This window comes from Mus musculus, chromosome 15 (assembly GCF_000001635.26).
Source record: "Mus musculus strain C57BL/6J chromosome 15, GRCm38.p6 C57BL/6J".
NCBI lineage: Eukaryota > Metazoa > Chordata > Mammalia > Rodentia > Muridae > Mus > Mus musculus.
This window is the reverse complement of record NC_000081.6, coordinates 81,450,079-81,464,402: the sequence shown is the minus strand read 5'-3', so window position 1 is coordinate 81,464,402 and position 14,324 is coordinate 81,450,079. Positions and strand designations below refer to the sequence as shown.

At 44.6% G+C, this 14,324-nt stretch overlaps 1 protein-coding gene across 3 annotated transcripts in view; it reads right to left on the bottom strand.

Moving 5' to 3' along the window:
- Positions 1-6,920: 6,920 nt before the first annotated feature.
- Positions 6,921-14,324, bottom strand: part of Xpnpep3 (X-prolyl aminopeptidase 3, mitochondrial) — a 57,378-nt gene continuing 49,974 nt past the window's right edge. For 2 of the 3 annotated variants that reach the window (NM_001347075.1, NM_177310.3), the window contains 2 exons: positions 13,382-13,502; positions 6,921-11,538 (listed from right to left, as the gene is read on the bottom strand). In NM_001347075.1, coding sequence (NP_001334004.1) covers positions 11,372-11,538; positions 13,382-13,502 — 288 coding nt within the window. In that variant the 3' untranslated portion in view covers positions 6,921-11,371. The remainder of the gene's footprint in view (positions 11,539-13,381; positions 13,503-14,324) is intronic. The other variant, XM_030248610.1, reaches the window with a different exon arrangement.

The window sequence follows — 14,324 nt, the reverse complement described above, 5'->3', positions numbered from 1 at the left end:
ATTAAAAATACACTATCAAAACTCTAGCGATATAACTCAGTTGTAGTGTACACAAGGCTCTGCATTGCATCTCCAGCACTGCAACAAACAGGTGTAAAACATGAAACCAGGTGAGGCTGGACAGATGGCTCAGTGGTTAAGAGCATTCACTCGCTGCTTTTGCAGATAACCCAGGTTTGGTTCTCAGCACCCATGTGATGGCTTACAACTATCCGGAATTCCGTTTAAGGGAACCCAGTGCCCTCTTCTGGCCTCCTTCTCCTCTTCCAGGGATGGGGCTCAGGGGCACTCAGAATGGTCCAAGCATGGTAGGCTTTCCTACAATACAGCTTTTAACAAAACTAGGCTGCCTTGAAACCCTGGCAACCGGATTGTTTACCTTTTATACTACAGGAGATTTTTTACAAAAGGTGTCTGCAAGGTCTGATGATTCAGTGCTGGTGTGACGAGCAGCCTGAGGTCTTTCAGAGCTACCAGGCTCTCTGACTTTTATTAGTTGTTTCTGAGTCTCAGGTATTGAAGGCCAAACTGGAACTCTTCTTATGGAGCTAACATGGACCTTGGACTTCTAGTCCATCTTCCACCTTCCCTGCGCTACAACCACAGGCGGGTGCCTCTAGGTCTGCAGTGCTAGGGACTGAGTGCCGCACTGTCATCCCATTTGACCTCTTCCAAAAACTTACCCAAACCAAAAGGATCTTTAAATCTCATCCTTTTCAATCTCTGTCGTCTGAACCACAAAGGTCCTTGTCAGGAGCCAGCCTGTTGATTATTATTTTTACTTTTAGGTTTATTGGATTATTGGATTATTACTTTCAGGTCCTTGCCCAGAGTTTTGTCCTCTTCTATATATTAACTAGGCCAGAGGCATACTCACTCATGGGACCATGCTTCATGCGGCCTGTCAGTGCCCAAGTGCCTTGGTATTGGTACTGCATGTAGCCCTGGCTGTCCTGGAACTTGCTATGCCATCCAGGCTAGCTCACAAGAGATCTGTCTGCTTCTGTCTCCTAAGTGCTGGGATTAAAGAAGACTGGTTCTTGCTATGTAGCCCATGCTGGTTTGGAAGTCACCACTTTCCTGTCTCAGCCTAACTAATAATGGGATTATAGGCATGCACCATCACGCCCAGCTTTAAATGTTAAGTTTGTAAACTTTGCAAAGACTGGATTATAGAAGTGTAAGAGGAGGGGCTGGAGAAATGTCTCAGCGGTTAAGAGCACTGACTGCTCTTTCCAGAGGTCCTGAGTTCAATTTCCAGCAACCACATGGTGGCTCACAACCATCTGTAATGGGATCCGATGCCCTCTTCTGGTGTCTCTGAGACAGCTACAGTGTACTCATGGACATAAAATAAATAATAATATTAATCCCAGCACTTGGGAGGCAGAGGCAGGCGGATTTCTGAGTTCGAGGCCAGCCTGGTCTACAGAGTGAGTTCCAGGACAGCCAGGGCTACACAGAGAAAGCCTATCTCAAAAAACCAAAGCAAACAAACAAACAAAAATAAAAAACCACCATTAAGTAAGTAAATAAATAAATAAAGGAACTGTAAGAAGGGAAAGTGTTAATCAGCAAGTCCTTTGCTTTGATAACACTAGCATGGGGTTGGGATGATCATAAAGATTATTTTCAGGGTCTCACTATACAGCCCTACTCTCTATATAGACCAGGATATCCTCACACTCAACCGGTCAGGCAAGATACACCCACCGATGCAACGGTGGTATGACTGTGACAGTGGTAACCAACCATTCTTGTTTTCAGTTGGATTTGAGGCCTGTTCCACAGGAGGCAATTCATATCAGATACTGCAAACCAGGTCAAAAGACTGTGGCTGGCGAGGCTGTTAACCCTAGTAGGGACACTACTTCTGTTCTACTAAAACAGAGATCACGGATCCGTCAAGTTGCCTTCTAACTATGTTTTTGCTTGGAGACGAGCACTGCGGTCAGCTTCGGTCAGAGAAGCTCCTTTTCCACAGTAGGTGATGGTTAATGTTGGGGCTTGTAACTGGTTAATGTGAAGAGAATACGTGACTGTTGAATGGTCATCCCTAAACGGGATGGGATATCACATCCTCTAAGGCTCAGGGAAGACTGGGTGAAGGAAGTGAAGAGCGCATAAGAGCCAGGTGAAAGGGCGGAGTGTTGCAGAACGCTGTCTTCCAGGTAGGACAAGGCTATGACACCCGTGAAGGCTTAGGAGCTCTCATTACCTACACAAGGCATTCGACATTCCTTCATGCGGGCTCCCCAAGGATCTATAGGGAGTTAGTGGTAGCTGGATACGGGAAACATCTCTTCTGTGATCTTGCCACTGGTTGTCCATGTTTCTGTAAATGACCCCGCACCCATGTTTCTGTTAAGTAGCCCTTTCAATCTTATTAGTACACACAAACACACACACACACACACACACACACACACACACACACACAGAGACAACCCTACCCCCCAGCCCCCCAAAAACAAACAAAAATGGAAGTAGAAAGGGGATTAGCTGGAAGATCAGTGAGAGGAGGAAGACAAATGTGCATAACGGGAGGTGAGTTACACTCCATTAATTCAGCCCGGAAAGATGACGCTGCAGGCAGTAACACTGGCTGCTCTTCCAGATACTAGGGTTCTAGTCTCTGCCCTCCCTCACATGGCGGCTTGTAACTGTCTAACTCCAGTTCTAGGGGCACTTACGCCCTCTTCTGGCCTCCACAGGTACTGGCCATACAGGTGGTACACAGACATATATTCGGGCAAAACACCCAAATACATATTTTTTAAAAAGCATGCACATGGGGGCTGGAGAGATGGCTCAGAGGTTAAGAGCACCGACTGCTCTTCCAGGGGTTCTGAGTTCAATTCCCAGCAATCACATGGTGGCTCACAACCATCTGTAACGGGATCAGATGCCTTCTTCTGGTGTGTCTGAAGACAGCTACAGCGTACTCATATAAATAAAATAAATAAATAAATCTTAAAGAAAAATATTTAAAAAAAGAGATGGGAAACAGAATTTTAAAAAATAATTTTTATTTTCAAATTGTGTGTGTGCGTGCGTACACACATGCATGTGTGTGCCCACTGATGAAGCCCATTGCCAGGTGTTTTGTGATATTGGTTGCTGGGGAAGAGTCGGAAACTCTCCCCAGCAACCACAGCTGGGCCAATCCAGAGTTGTTACACCTGCACCAGACTCTTTCCTTGTACCCCTCCCATACCCATTTCTTGAGAATAGACATTGTTTAGATCTGGAAATCCCCTACTCTCCCCCTTCTCCTTTCCCCCCTGAGGGCCTATAAAAACTGGGACCTCTTTCCCCTCGAGGTCGACTCCTCTACTCCTGCGTGGGATATGAGTCGTCCCCAGAGCTCTGGCTTTCCCTGAATAAAGCCTCATGTGTTTTGCATCAAGCTTGGTCTCTTGTGAGTTCTTGGGTGTCCGCTATTGTCCCGAGGCCTGAGCAGGGGCTCCTCTCGGAGTCTTTCATTACAATGTTGCCTAATTGTCTTTTTTCCTTTTAGTCCTCATCCACCCCTGCGCTGGAGAACCTGTTGACTGACTGAGCTGGCTCGGTCAGCCTAAAAAAAAAATTCTTAAAAACAATAGAAGGCTGGGCAGTGGTGGCACAGGCCTTTAATCCCAACACTTGGGAGGCAGAGGCAGGTGGATTTCTGAGTTCCAGGCCAGCCTGGTCTACAAAGTGAGTTCCAGGACAGACAGGGCTATACAGAGAAACCCTGTCTCGGAAAACAAAACAAAACAAAACAAAACCAAAACCAAAAAAAAAAAACCCAAACAAACAAACAAACAAACACCACAAAACAAAACAATAGAAGACCTGTGAACTAGAAACTTAAGGGTTCTTTGGAAAGTTATTTGGATTTTTTTTTTTTTTAATATGTAAGTACACTGTAGTTGTCTTCAGACACACCAGAAGAGGGTGTCAGATCTCATTACAGATGGTTGTGAGCCACTATGTGGTTGCTGGGATTTGAACTGGGGACCTTTGGAAGATCAGTCAGTGCTCTTAGCCACTGAGCCATCTCTCCAGCCCCTGGATGGTGTTTTGCTGGGACAAACGTGAAGGAATGTTTCCCTGAAGCAGACACAAGTGAAAGGATGTTCTGCGAAAGCAAGCACATGAAAGGACACGTGATGAAGAATTCTTTGATAATGACAGGCATGTATTGGTCTGCCTTACATTGCATAGTTGAGCTACATTTGTTGAGATTCCACAGAGAGAAACACACCAAAAAACTTCTAGGGTGTGCTGCAGTTTCTTGTTGCCTCTTTGGACTTGGGCTGATTGGCAGTTTGATGTCAGCTGAGACAGATGCACGTCCTGAGACAAGACTCACCCATGAAGGACACGTGATGTTTGGAGGGATATAAATAGAACTCAATGTACAGTGTTGGAGGCTGAGCTTGGCTTGTTTATAGGTGTGCAATGCTTGTGGGTCTAGAGACTTCACTGATCTTCGCTTCACTGAGAGAGACACAGCCTAGAACTTCTGATGTTCCTCCTGGTCCCTCCTGATACCTGCAGAGACTGGGGCCTGGCTGTCTCCACTAAGTAGTACCATGGCTGCTGATTTGTTTGCTATCCTGACTCTACCAAACTGGATTGTTAGTGTATTAGTGAAGTGGATGAAGCTGCCACTGCTGGCTTGTGAACTGAACTGCCAATTTCCAGACAACACAGATGGGACTTGCTTCAAAAAACTTTTTCCTTTCTTTCTTTCTTTCTTTCTTTCTTTCTTCCTTCCTTTCTTCCTTTCTTTTCTTTCTTCCTTTCTTTTCTTTCTTCCTTTTTTAAGATTTATTTATTTATTATATGGAAGTACACTGTAGCTGTCTTCAGACACCCCAGAAGAGGGCATCAAGTCTCATTACAGGTGGTTGTGAGCCACCATGTGGTTGCTGGGGATTTGAACTTAGGACCTTCAGAAGGGCAGTCAGTGCTCTTAACCTCTGAGCCATCTCACCAGCCCCCCCAAAAACTTTTCTGAACAGGTCCACTTCCCTGTGTACTTTCTTTTTTACTACCTCTGGTAGGTGGTAGGCTATAAAAGAGGTTGAAGTGTTTTAAGAACCATCATTAAAAATAAGCCTTAAAACCTTTTTTTTTCCCCCCAAGACAGGGTTTCTCTGTGTATCCCTGGCTGTCCTGGAACTCACTCTGTAGACCAGGCTGGCCTCGAACTCAGAAATCCGCCTGCCTCTGCCTCCAAAGGCATCTGCCACCACCTCCGGCCTTTTTTTTTTTGGACCTATTTTTTTAAGAGAGAATTTCTATGTGTAATGTGTAGTTCTAGCTGTCTCAAAAATCTAAAAAAAAAAAAAAAAAAAAAAAAGGAAAACTTTTAGCCGGGCGTGGTGGCGCACGCCTTTAGTCCCAGCACTCGGGAGGCAGAGGCAGGCGGATTTCTGAGTTCGAGGCCAGCCTGGTCTACAGAGTGAGCTCCAGGACAGCCAGAGCTACACAGAGAAACCCTGTCTCGAAAAAACCAAAAAAAAAAAAAAAAAGGAAAACTTTTGTTCATACTTTCCTATTCTAAGTTACATAATGTATTCTTTCTACAAGTCCTATGTATGTAACCCTCTTTAAGCTTACTCCACTGTGCCACACACACATCTTTTCCTGGACACGGACATGGTGCCAAGGTGCAGGCACAGCATTTGGAAAGCTGAGGCAGGGAAGTCTACGGCTAGCATGAGATCCATGGTTCAAATGTCTGAGAGAGAAAAGTGTCAGACATGAAGAATAAAAGTGTTATTGAGACTCTAGAATGTGTCTGATTTAATTTTGTTTTCTTTTTTTTTTTTTGAAACAGGGTCTCTCTATGCTGGCCTCAAACTCACAGAGATGCTCCTGTCTCTGCCTCCCGTGTGTTTATTTTTTATTTTTTTATTTTTTGTTTAAATTATGTGTCTGTGTGCCCATGGAGGCCAGAGGTGTCAGGTTCCCCGGGAGCTGGAGGCACACGTGACTGCTGGCTATCCTATGTGCTGTAGGGATCCTGTGAGCCACCTCCCAAATATTCACAATTTTGCAAATTGATCCCACGTCCTCTAAGTTGTTGGGGCAGCTGCCTTTAAGTCAAGAGGGTTTAGGCTTATAAGGCTCTTGACTCTCTTCCAAAGTCAGGATCTTGTTATGTAGTCCATTCAGCCTGGAACTCAAAACTACTGATCCTCCTGCCTCAGTTTTCCCCTAGGTGGGTTTGCAGCTATGTGGTGACAAGGACTGCTAGGAGCCCTATAGGTCAGTTTTGTAGCCAATCTTTTTTTTTTTAAAAGTTTTGTTTAAAATATTTATTTACTTTATGTATATAAGTACACTGTAGCTGTCTTGAGACACACCAGAAGAGGGCATCGGATCCCATTACAGATGGTTGTGAGCCACCTCTCTGAGCCACCTCTCCAGCCCAATAGCCAATCTTTGAGCAGCCTGGATCATACCCTTCAGGCTGTGACCTTACTGGACTTACTGCCACCCTGCTGTATAGCAGCTAACTTTGTAAAGCAGAATGGTCTTACATAGCAATCTATAAACGTCACTGCCTTAAGTCGGTTTTTATTGCTGTGGTGAAATATTATGACTGAAAGCAACTTATGGAAAAGTTAATTTTGGCTAACATTTCCAGACAAGAGTCCAAATGGTGGAGAAGGCAGGGAAGCAGGAAGCTGCTAGCTGATCATGCTTGTCTACACACAGGAAGCAGGGAGGGAACAGAGTGGGTTGGGGCTATAACCCTCACAGCCCACTGCCAGGACACACTTCTTCCAGCAAGGTTCTACTTCCTAAAGGCTCCATACCCTCCCAAACAGCACCATTAGCTGGAGATGGAGTTCAAATACATGCGCCTATGCTGACAATGTTTATCTAAACCACAAGGCTAAAATAAGACAGACACGCCAGACCACTCGGTATTGTTTTATAGTATATTTTAAAAACAACAATAACAAATGTATTCCTCTTACTTGGGAATGAGAGATCCATTTTCATTGAATGGGGCCATAGAAGGTAACAGCATTTTGTCCAAACAGAACTTATATAATTGCACAAAAGTCATACAAAGCGTTAAGAAATGTCGAACAAGACTGTAGTTTCTGGGTTCTGGTGGGCGCATGCCCTGTAGGGCCTGAAGTCCAGGGGTGACCCCAGACCCATACAATACTGATAGTCAAAGCTCCTCAGTGGCTACAGAAGCCCCCTCCCCATGTGGATTCTGCTGCAGTGTTGCGAACATACACGATGACATCACCACCTTCTCACCACCAGGAACGTCTGAAAACACTTCAGTTTAAAGAAGATCTGCCAAGGTCTAAAACTTACATAATCTGCTCAACTTGGGGCTTAGATGGATGCCACTTTAGGAATTTTTTTTTTGTTTTCAAGATAGGGTTTCTCTGTGTAGCCCTGGCTGTCCTGGAACTCACTGTGTAGACCAGGCTGCCTCAAGCTCAGAAATCCGCCTGCCTCTGCCTCCCAAGTGTTGGGATTTAAGGCATGCGCCACCACCGCCTGGCTGTACAGGGTTCTTTATGACACCATTAGCCTGGGTATCTACTTCAATTTCTTTCTTTCTTTTGGTGTTTTGAAGCAGAGTCTTTCTAGGCTGTCCTGGTACTTGCTATGTAGATCAGGCTGTAGAGCTTAAACTCAGAGGTGTGCCCTATGAGCGAGCGCTGGGATTGAAGGTGTGTGCTGTCACCTCCTGGCTTGGTAAGTGGTGCTTTCATCTCTTATCTTCTAGTCAGTGATGACAGCCGCTTCCAACTCAGCTTCAACTGTGGAGTTGGCAGGGATTACTGGAACACTGTTATAAAAAACTTTCTCTATGTTATTATTATTTTCATTTTTGAATCAGGGTCTTAATCTGTAGCCCAGACTAGTCTTATAACTCATAACAATCCTCCTGCTTCAGTCTTGTAAGTGCCATGGTTTTAGGTGTGAGCTACAATGCCTGGGTGCAGTCCCTTTGTTACAGGAGACATATACCAGATTCTGAACTAATCACATAAAACCATGTGACACTGGGTACCAGATAGGGTACCCTTCACTTAAATGCTTACATTAATGATGCAGCCATCTCTCTCCAATCTAGGAAAGAGAATTGAGCTGAGGATGTAGTTCATTCAGAGGTGCAGAGCTTATTTAGCATGTCTAAAGCATTCCTGTATTCAATTACAGCATCATAAAAAAAAAAGTTGCTGGTTGTGGTGGTGGTGCACGCTTTTAACTTCAGCACTTGGGAGGCAGAGGCAGGTGGATCTCTTTCAGTATGGTATTAGCCTAGTCTATATAATGAGTTCCAGGAGAGACCCTGTCTCAAAAACCAAACCAAACCAAACCAAACCAAACCAAACCAAACCAAACCAAACCAACAAGCACACTAAATGGCAAGCTGACAGGTAAAAAGCCCTTTTAAGAGGAAAGACTGGGGCACACATGCACAAAACACTAACTCTAGAAACACGATGTGTAGTAAGTTGCCCTGTGAGTAAGTTACTCACCCGCTCAGTGAGTCTTACTGTATGTGCTGGTGCACCTGGAATCCCAGCAAGACCAGCCTGGCCACACATCTGAGGCAGCTGAGCCATCTCCACTGTTTTCTGGATGGTTCTAACAGTCCAACTGAAATGCTTGGCTTAATCTGGGACTCAATGGGTAGCAGGTTGGACCATAGACCAAATTCACCACAACTCCATCAAAGCCACCCTAACCACCAGTTACATCTGCAGAACTTGACTGTAATGTAAGCAGAAGTCAGTTTCCTCTCTAACTCTGCTATACATAAAAGCGGCCCAGGCTTTCAGCTACAAAGGTGAGAACTGCAGACGACGTTGTCTTACAGAAAGAAAGGAAAGTCACTCCAAGCGAAGGCTGTTTGGGCACAGAGCCAGGTGGGTGAGAAGCCATGGTAATGGATTTATTCTTCCTTCTTTAAAAGTAGGTTAGGTCTGAGACCCAGAAGACGGACAACGGGCAGAAAGGACAGACTGGGCGGGCAGCCGCCACTGTTACAGCCCTCAGGAGAGACTGATAAGGCCTTGAGGATGAGTAGTCAGAGGGCCATTTGTGTCCTAATGTTTAGTTCTCACACTACCTTTGTCCCCTGCTGGTTTCTAGGTGTACTGTGAAATTTCTTAAGATGTGTCAGCTACCTGCACTGCAGAGACTGTTTGCTAATCTTCTAGCTTGCACTTCCCTAACAGAAATATGGAAAGTAGGGGCAGATCCCACAAAACCCTTGGATTTATGTTGTAGCAGTTAGCAGGTTTTGTTTACCATGGGACTACACATACTCAGATTTAAAAGAAGTTTACACACTAGCTCTTAGGGCTTCCCTCTGTCACATAAGCGTATTTTATTTTTGAGACAGGGTTTTTCTGTGTAGCTGTTCTGGAATTTGATCTGTAGATCAGGCTGACTTTGAACTCAGAGATCTGCCTGCTTCAAGTGCTAAGGGACTATGCCCAGTTCACACAAGCTTTTTTTTTTTTTTTAAAGGATTTATTTATTTATTTGATGTATAATGAGTACATTGCAGCTGTCTTTAGACACACCACAAGAGGGCATCAGATTCTATTACAGATGGTTGTGAGCCACCATGTGGTTGCTGGGAACTGAACTCAGGACCTCTAGTCAGTGTTCTTAACCTCTGAGCCATCTCTTCAGCCCCTCACACAAGCTCTTAATTAACCATTTGTATTCATCCAGCCCTGACTTGCTCACCTTGCAATCTGGGTTGTACAACTGAACCAGATGCTGTGTTTAGGGAAAGAAACATGACTCTGCCACTGCCTTGCCATGTCATCCCCTAGCGTTAGAGTAAGAGGTGGACCATAGGGTATTCATAACTACTGAATGCATCCCATATATTTAATTTTATTGTTATCTAACACAAGACTGCAGAACCTTTTATTTTGTTTTAATTTTTAGACAGGGTCATCACATAGCCATGAGTGGCTGTGACTTGCTCTGCAGACCAGGCTGCTCTGGGCCTTGACCCTATGACCATATTCCTGACACTGCATTCAGAACGCTGAATTACAGGCACTAGTCACTATGCCCATTCTGAGTTTGTCATGCTTTTGTTTTTTAAATTAAAAGGAGGTTTACTGGGAAGCTGAGTCAGGCAGTTTCACTGGCCCCAAGGATTGAGGCCAGGGGAGTCACCACGGGGAGTGGGGGAGACGAAGACAAGGAGAAGCAGCAGTATGCATTGATTTTGACAATACATGGCTGCAAGTAGCTACATGGATCAATTCATTAAGAACCTATAAAGAACTGAGTGGTGGTAGATAATGCTTTTAATCCCAACATTTAGGGAGGCAGAAGGAGGCAGATCTCTGAGTTCAAGGTGAACCTGGCCAACAGATCGAGTTCCAGGATAGTCAGAGCTACACAGAGAAACCTTGCTAAAAACCAACCAACCAACCAACCAACCGACCAACCATACACACCTGCGCATAACCCCCCCCCCATAAAAGTGAGCTGGGCGCAGTGCAGGAAGATCAATATTTTGAGGCCAGCAATAACTGTATATTGAGTTTGAGGCCAGCCTGGGCTACATAAGATCCTGTCACAAAGCACAGCAACTATGAAGGACCTGAGGAACATAGTGACATTTTGTCTGAGAAAATAACTTGTGAAAGAGAGGAAGGTGGACATTTGAAAAAAAAAAAAAACTCCTTTAAATGGAAGAAAACAGAGCTGGATCTGTGGAGACACATAGATACTTTCCTTTCTCTTTCATTTTCTTTCCAAGAAGAACCTAGACACTTTCCATGTTCTGTGCAATCAAATGGCAAGAAAGATCCAAGACTCTTGTTGGCTGACTGTTGCTGTATTCTGGCTGAATGGAAACACAGCAGGACCCCTGTGTTTCCTGAGGCCTGAGAGATTCCAGTGGGTGTGCGTGTGCAGAACCTGGACCAGGAGGCAGAGGCCATGGCAAGTAAGTATTGGCCACCTCAAACGCCGACAGGTAGCCATTAGCATAGGCTGAAACTTTGGTGAGAAGTAAAACATGTGGGCCTCACACAAGCATCTTAAGTGGATCTCAGAAGAAGTGCAGAAAGGGATGAAGAGAGTTTTCTGTTGAAATGTGTTAACTGGAATGCAGGGACACATAACCAAGCCCTTACTTTACATTCACATGTTAAACTTTCTGGATCATTAACGTCTCAGAATTAATGTCACTAAAGTTGTAGTAACAGATTATTCCACAATCCACGGTTCCAGATTTACATCCATTTAACATGAAGATGCCCTCGCTCACTGGCTGTGCAGTTCCCAGGGAAGCTGTGTCTAATCCCCAGAGACACTGACTACCTGCATAGCAGGGATGCCACAGTGGTGGTCACGAGGTCCTGCTGCAGATCTGTTCAATGTCATTCATCTCTTTGGGACAATCTGCAGAAAGGATAAGAGGTGAGTCCTGAGTCACCACTACATCATCCTCAATCCGAACTCCGAGCCCTCGGAACTTCTCTGGGGCATCTCTGTCGTCCTCTGGGATATAAATGCCTGAGAACAGAGGGGACTGTGATCAGTGACAGTAACCAGTGGATCAGAAGCAAGTTCACCTGTTTCAACTTCCTCATCTGTGCCTGACAGTTCTTCACTGCATGTACCTCAGAGCTCTGAGAACCAGATAAACTACCGCACACTGTAGAGCTGTGTACAGGAAGCTCGGTCAGATGGCTTTCATCAGCTAGGATTACTACTGCTGTAGCCATTTTGTTTAGTGGACTACAGGCTGCATTCAACTATAATACCAACCTGATTCTGTCATAGTCTAGTGGTTCAGGGAAGCCATTAATTTACAAATATATTATATATAAAGGAACCAGAAGATTATATAAATGTCTTTCCTTGCCTAAAAATTCTATTAGAACAGTTATTTAGCTAAAATAAAGTATGAAGTCAGCTATGATGGCATTTCCTTAGAAGACTAAGGAGGGAGTATCAGTGTAGGCTAGATAATATGTTTATTGTAATATGTTTACAATAAACAGTTAAGCCCCAACTCAAGAAAACCCCAAAAATGAATTAGAAAAAAGACAATGTATTACAGCATATTCATAATATTGAGGTATTAGCCAAAGCTACAGAAACTGTCACTATAAAGTTCTTTTCCCTCAAATAAGCTATTAAAAAAAAAGGTCTAAATGTATATAAAAGACATTAAGGGGCTGGAGAGAAGGCTGAGCAGTTAAGAGCTGACTGCTCTTCCAGAGGACTGGGTTCAATTCCCAGCAACCACACACAACTGCCTGTAACTCCAGTTCTATAGGATCCAACATCTTCCTCTGGCTTCCACAGACACTGCACACATGTAGTGCACAGACATTCATCAAGGCTGAACACCCATACACATAAAATAAAGATTAAAAAAAGATTAATGTACATTTAGAAAAGTCTAGATATTCCAGGAACTTTTTCTAACAGTCTCACGTAGCTGAGGCTGGCTTTGAATCTTCTTTTGTGCTGGGATTACAGGCATGCACCACTATGCCTAGTTTCCAGACACTCTTCCTAAATCTCAAGTCAAACAGACGTCAGGACTTTGCACAGTAAAGAACCTCCAAAGTAGCTGCTATGGTAGCATCCTAGTACTCTGGAGGCAGAGGCAGGCAGATCTGAGTTCAAGGCAGCCTGGTCTACAGAGTGAGTTCTAGAAAAGCCAAAGCAACACAGAGAGATCCTGTCTGGAAAAAACAAAACCAACCAACCAAATAACCAACCAGCCAGCCAACCAACCAACCAACCAACCAACCAACCAACCAACCAGCCAACCAAACAAAAGAACCTGAAACCATCCCCAGATGCTCTTCAATAAAAAGCCTGGCAACTGTAGTGGCCATTACTAACTGGAGCAGCCTCCACTGCCACAGAGCAACATGACTGACTGCTTCTTCACGGGACAGGAAGAGGCATTTCTCAGCCCTAACACACCTAATTCAGACTTTGGGCTTCGATCTCATGATGCCAGCAGCCTCATCTTTAATCGTCAGCCCTGCTAACCACTGAGGCCACACTTCACTTCTCCACTCTGCCTACTAGGCAGGCACTTCCTCGAACCAGGTAACTGTCTGTGGGAGGATAGCTCACTATAGGTAGCAGGATGTTGCAACCCACCACTACTAACTATGAGACTATTATGAGTTGGCTCTGGCAAAGGTAGGATTAAAAAAGATTTATTTCTTAATATCGACTTACAGAAAGTATTTGCCATCTGTTGTTTATCGGAGGAGTCAAATTAAACAAACTGTGATGTTAAATAAGAAAGCTCTAGACAAACCTAAACATTTTATGTTACGTAAATAAAAATAAGCAATGTATACTTTGGGATTAACCCATCCCTTACCTGGTTCAACTGTGATCACCATTCCAGGCTGCAGAGGGAGTGACCGAGGCATGTCTGGAGTGTCATGGACATCCATCCCGAGGTAATGGCCAACATGATGAGGGCAGTATTTTCGAGCAGCCTGGAAAAGATAATTACCACAGTATCATCAGGACAATGAATGAGCTCTTAAGGGAAAACTGGCATGCATAAATCAGTGACATGTGATGCTAACTGTCAGTTTCTATGATTTATGTTTAACCTATCCTTAAGGGACCTGACAAACTGCAACTCTTTGAGGTGTGTGGTGTGTGGCGTGCATGTGTGTGCCTGTGGAGGCAGGGTGTGGTGTGTGGTGTGTGGCGTGCATGTGTGTGCCTATGGAGGCAGGAGTCGATAGTGGATGTCTTCCTCTACAGCTTCCCTTGACTTTTTTTTTTTTTGGTTTTTCGAGACAGGGTTTCTCTGTGTAGCCCTGGCTGTCCTCGAACTCAGAAATCTGCCTGCCTCTGCCTCCCAAGTGCTAGGATTAAAGGCATGCAACACCACACCCACCTTCCCTTGACTCTTGATTGACTGGTTGGTTGGTTGCTGGTGCTCTTGTGTGGATGCACATGCCTAACGTGTGTGTGGAGTTAGGAGTACAACCTGCTTTCTCCTGCCAAGTAGGTTCTTGGGACTGAACTCAGGTCATCAGACTTGGTGGCATGTGACTTTATACATGTAACTATCTTTTTTTTTTTTTAAAGATTTATTTATTTATTATATGTAAATACACTGTAGCTGTCCTCAGATACTCCAGAAGAGGGCATCAGATTTCGTTACGGATGGTTGTGAGCCACCATGTGGTTGCTGGGATTTGAACTCGGGACCTTCGGAAGAGCAGTTGGCCCTCTTAACCACTGAGCCATCTCACCAGCCCTACATGGAACTATCTTGTCATCTGCTCCCCACCCCTCCAAGC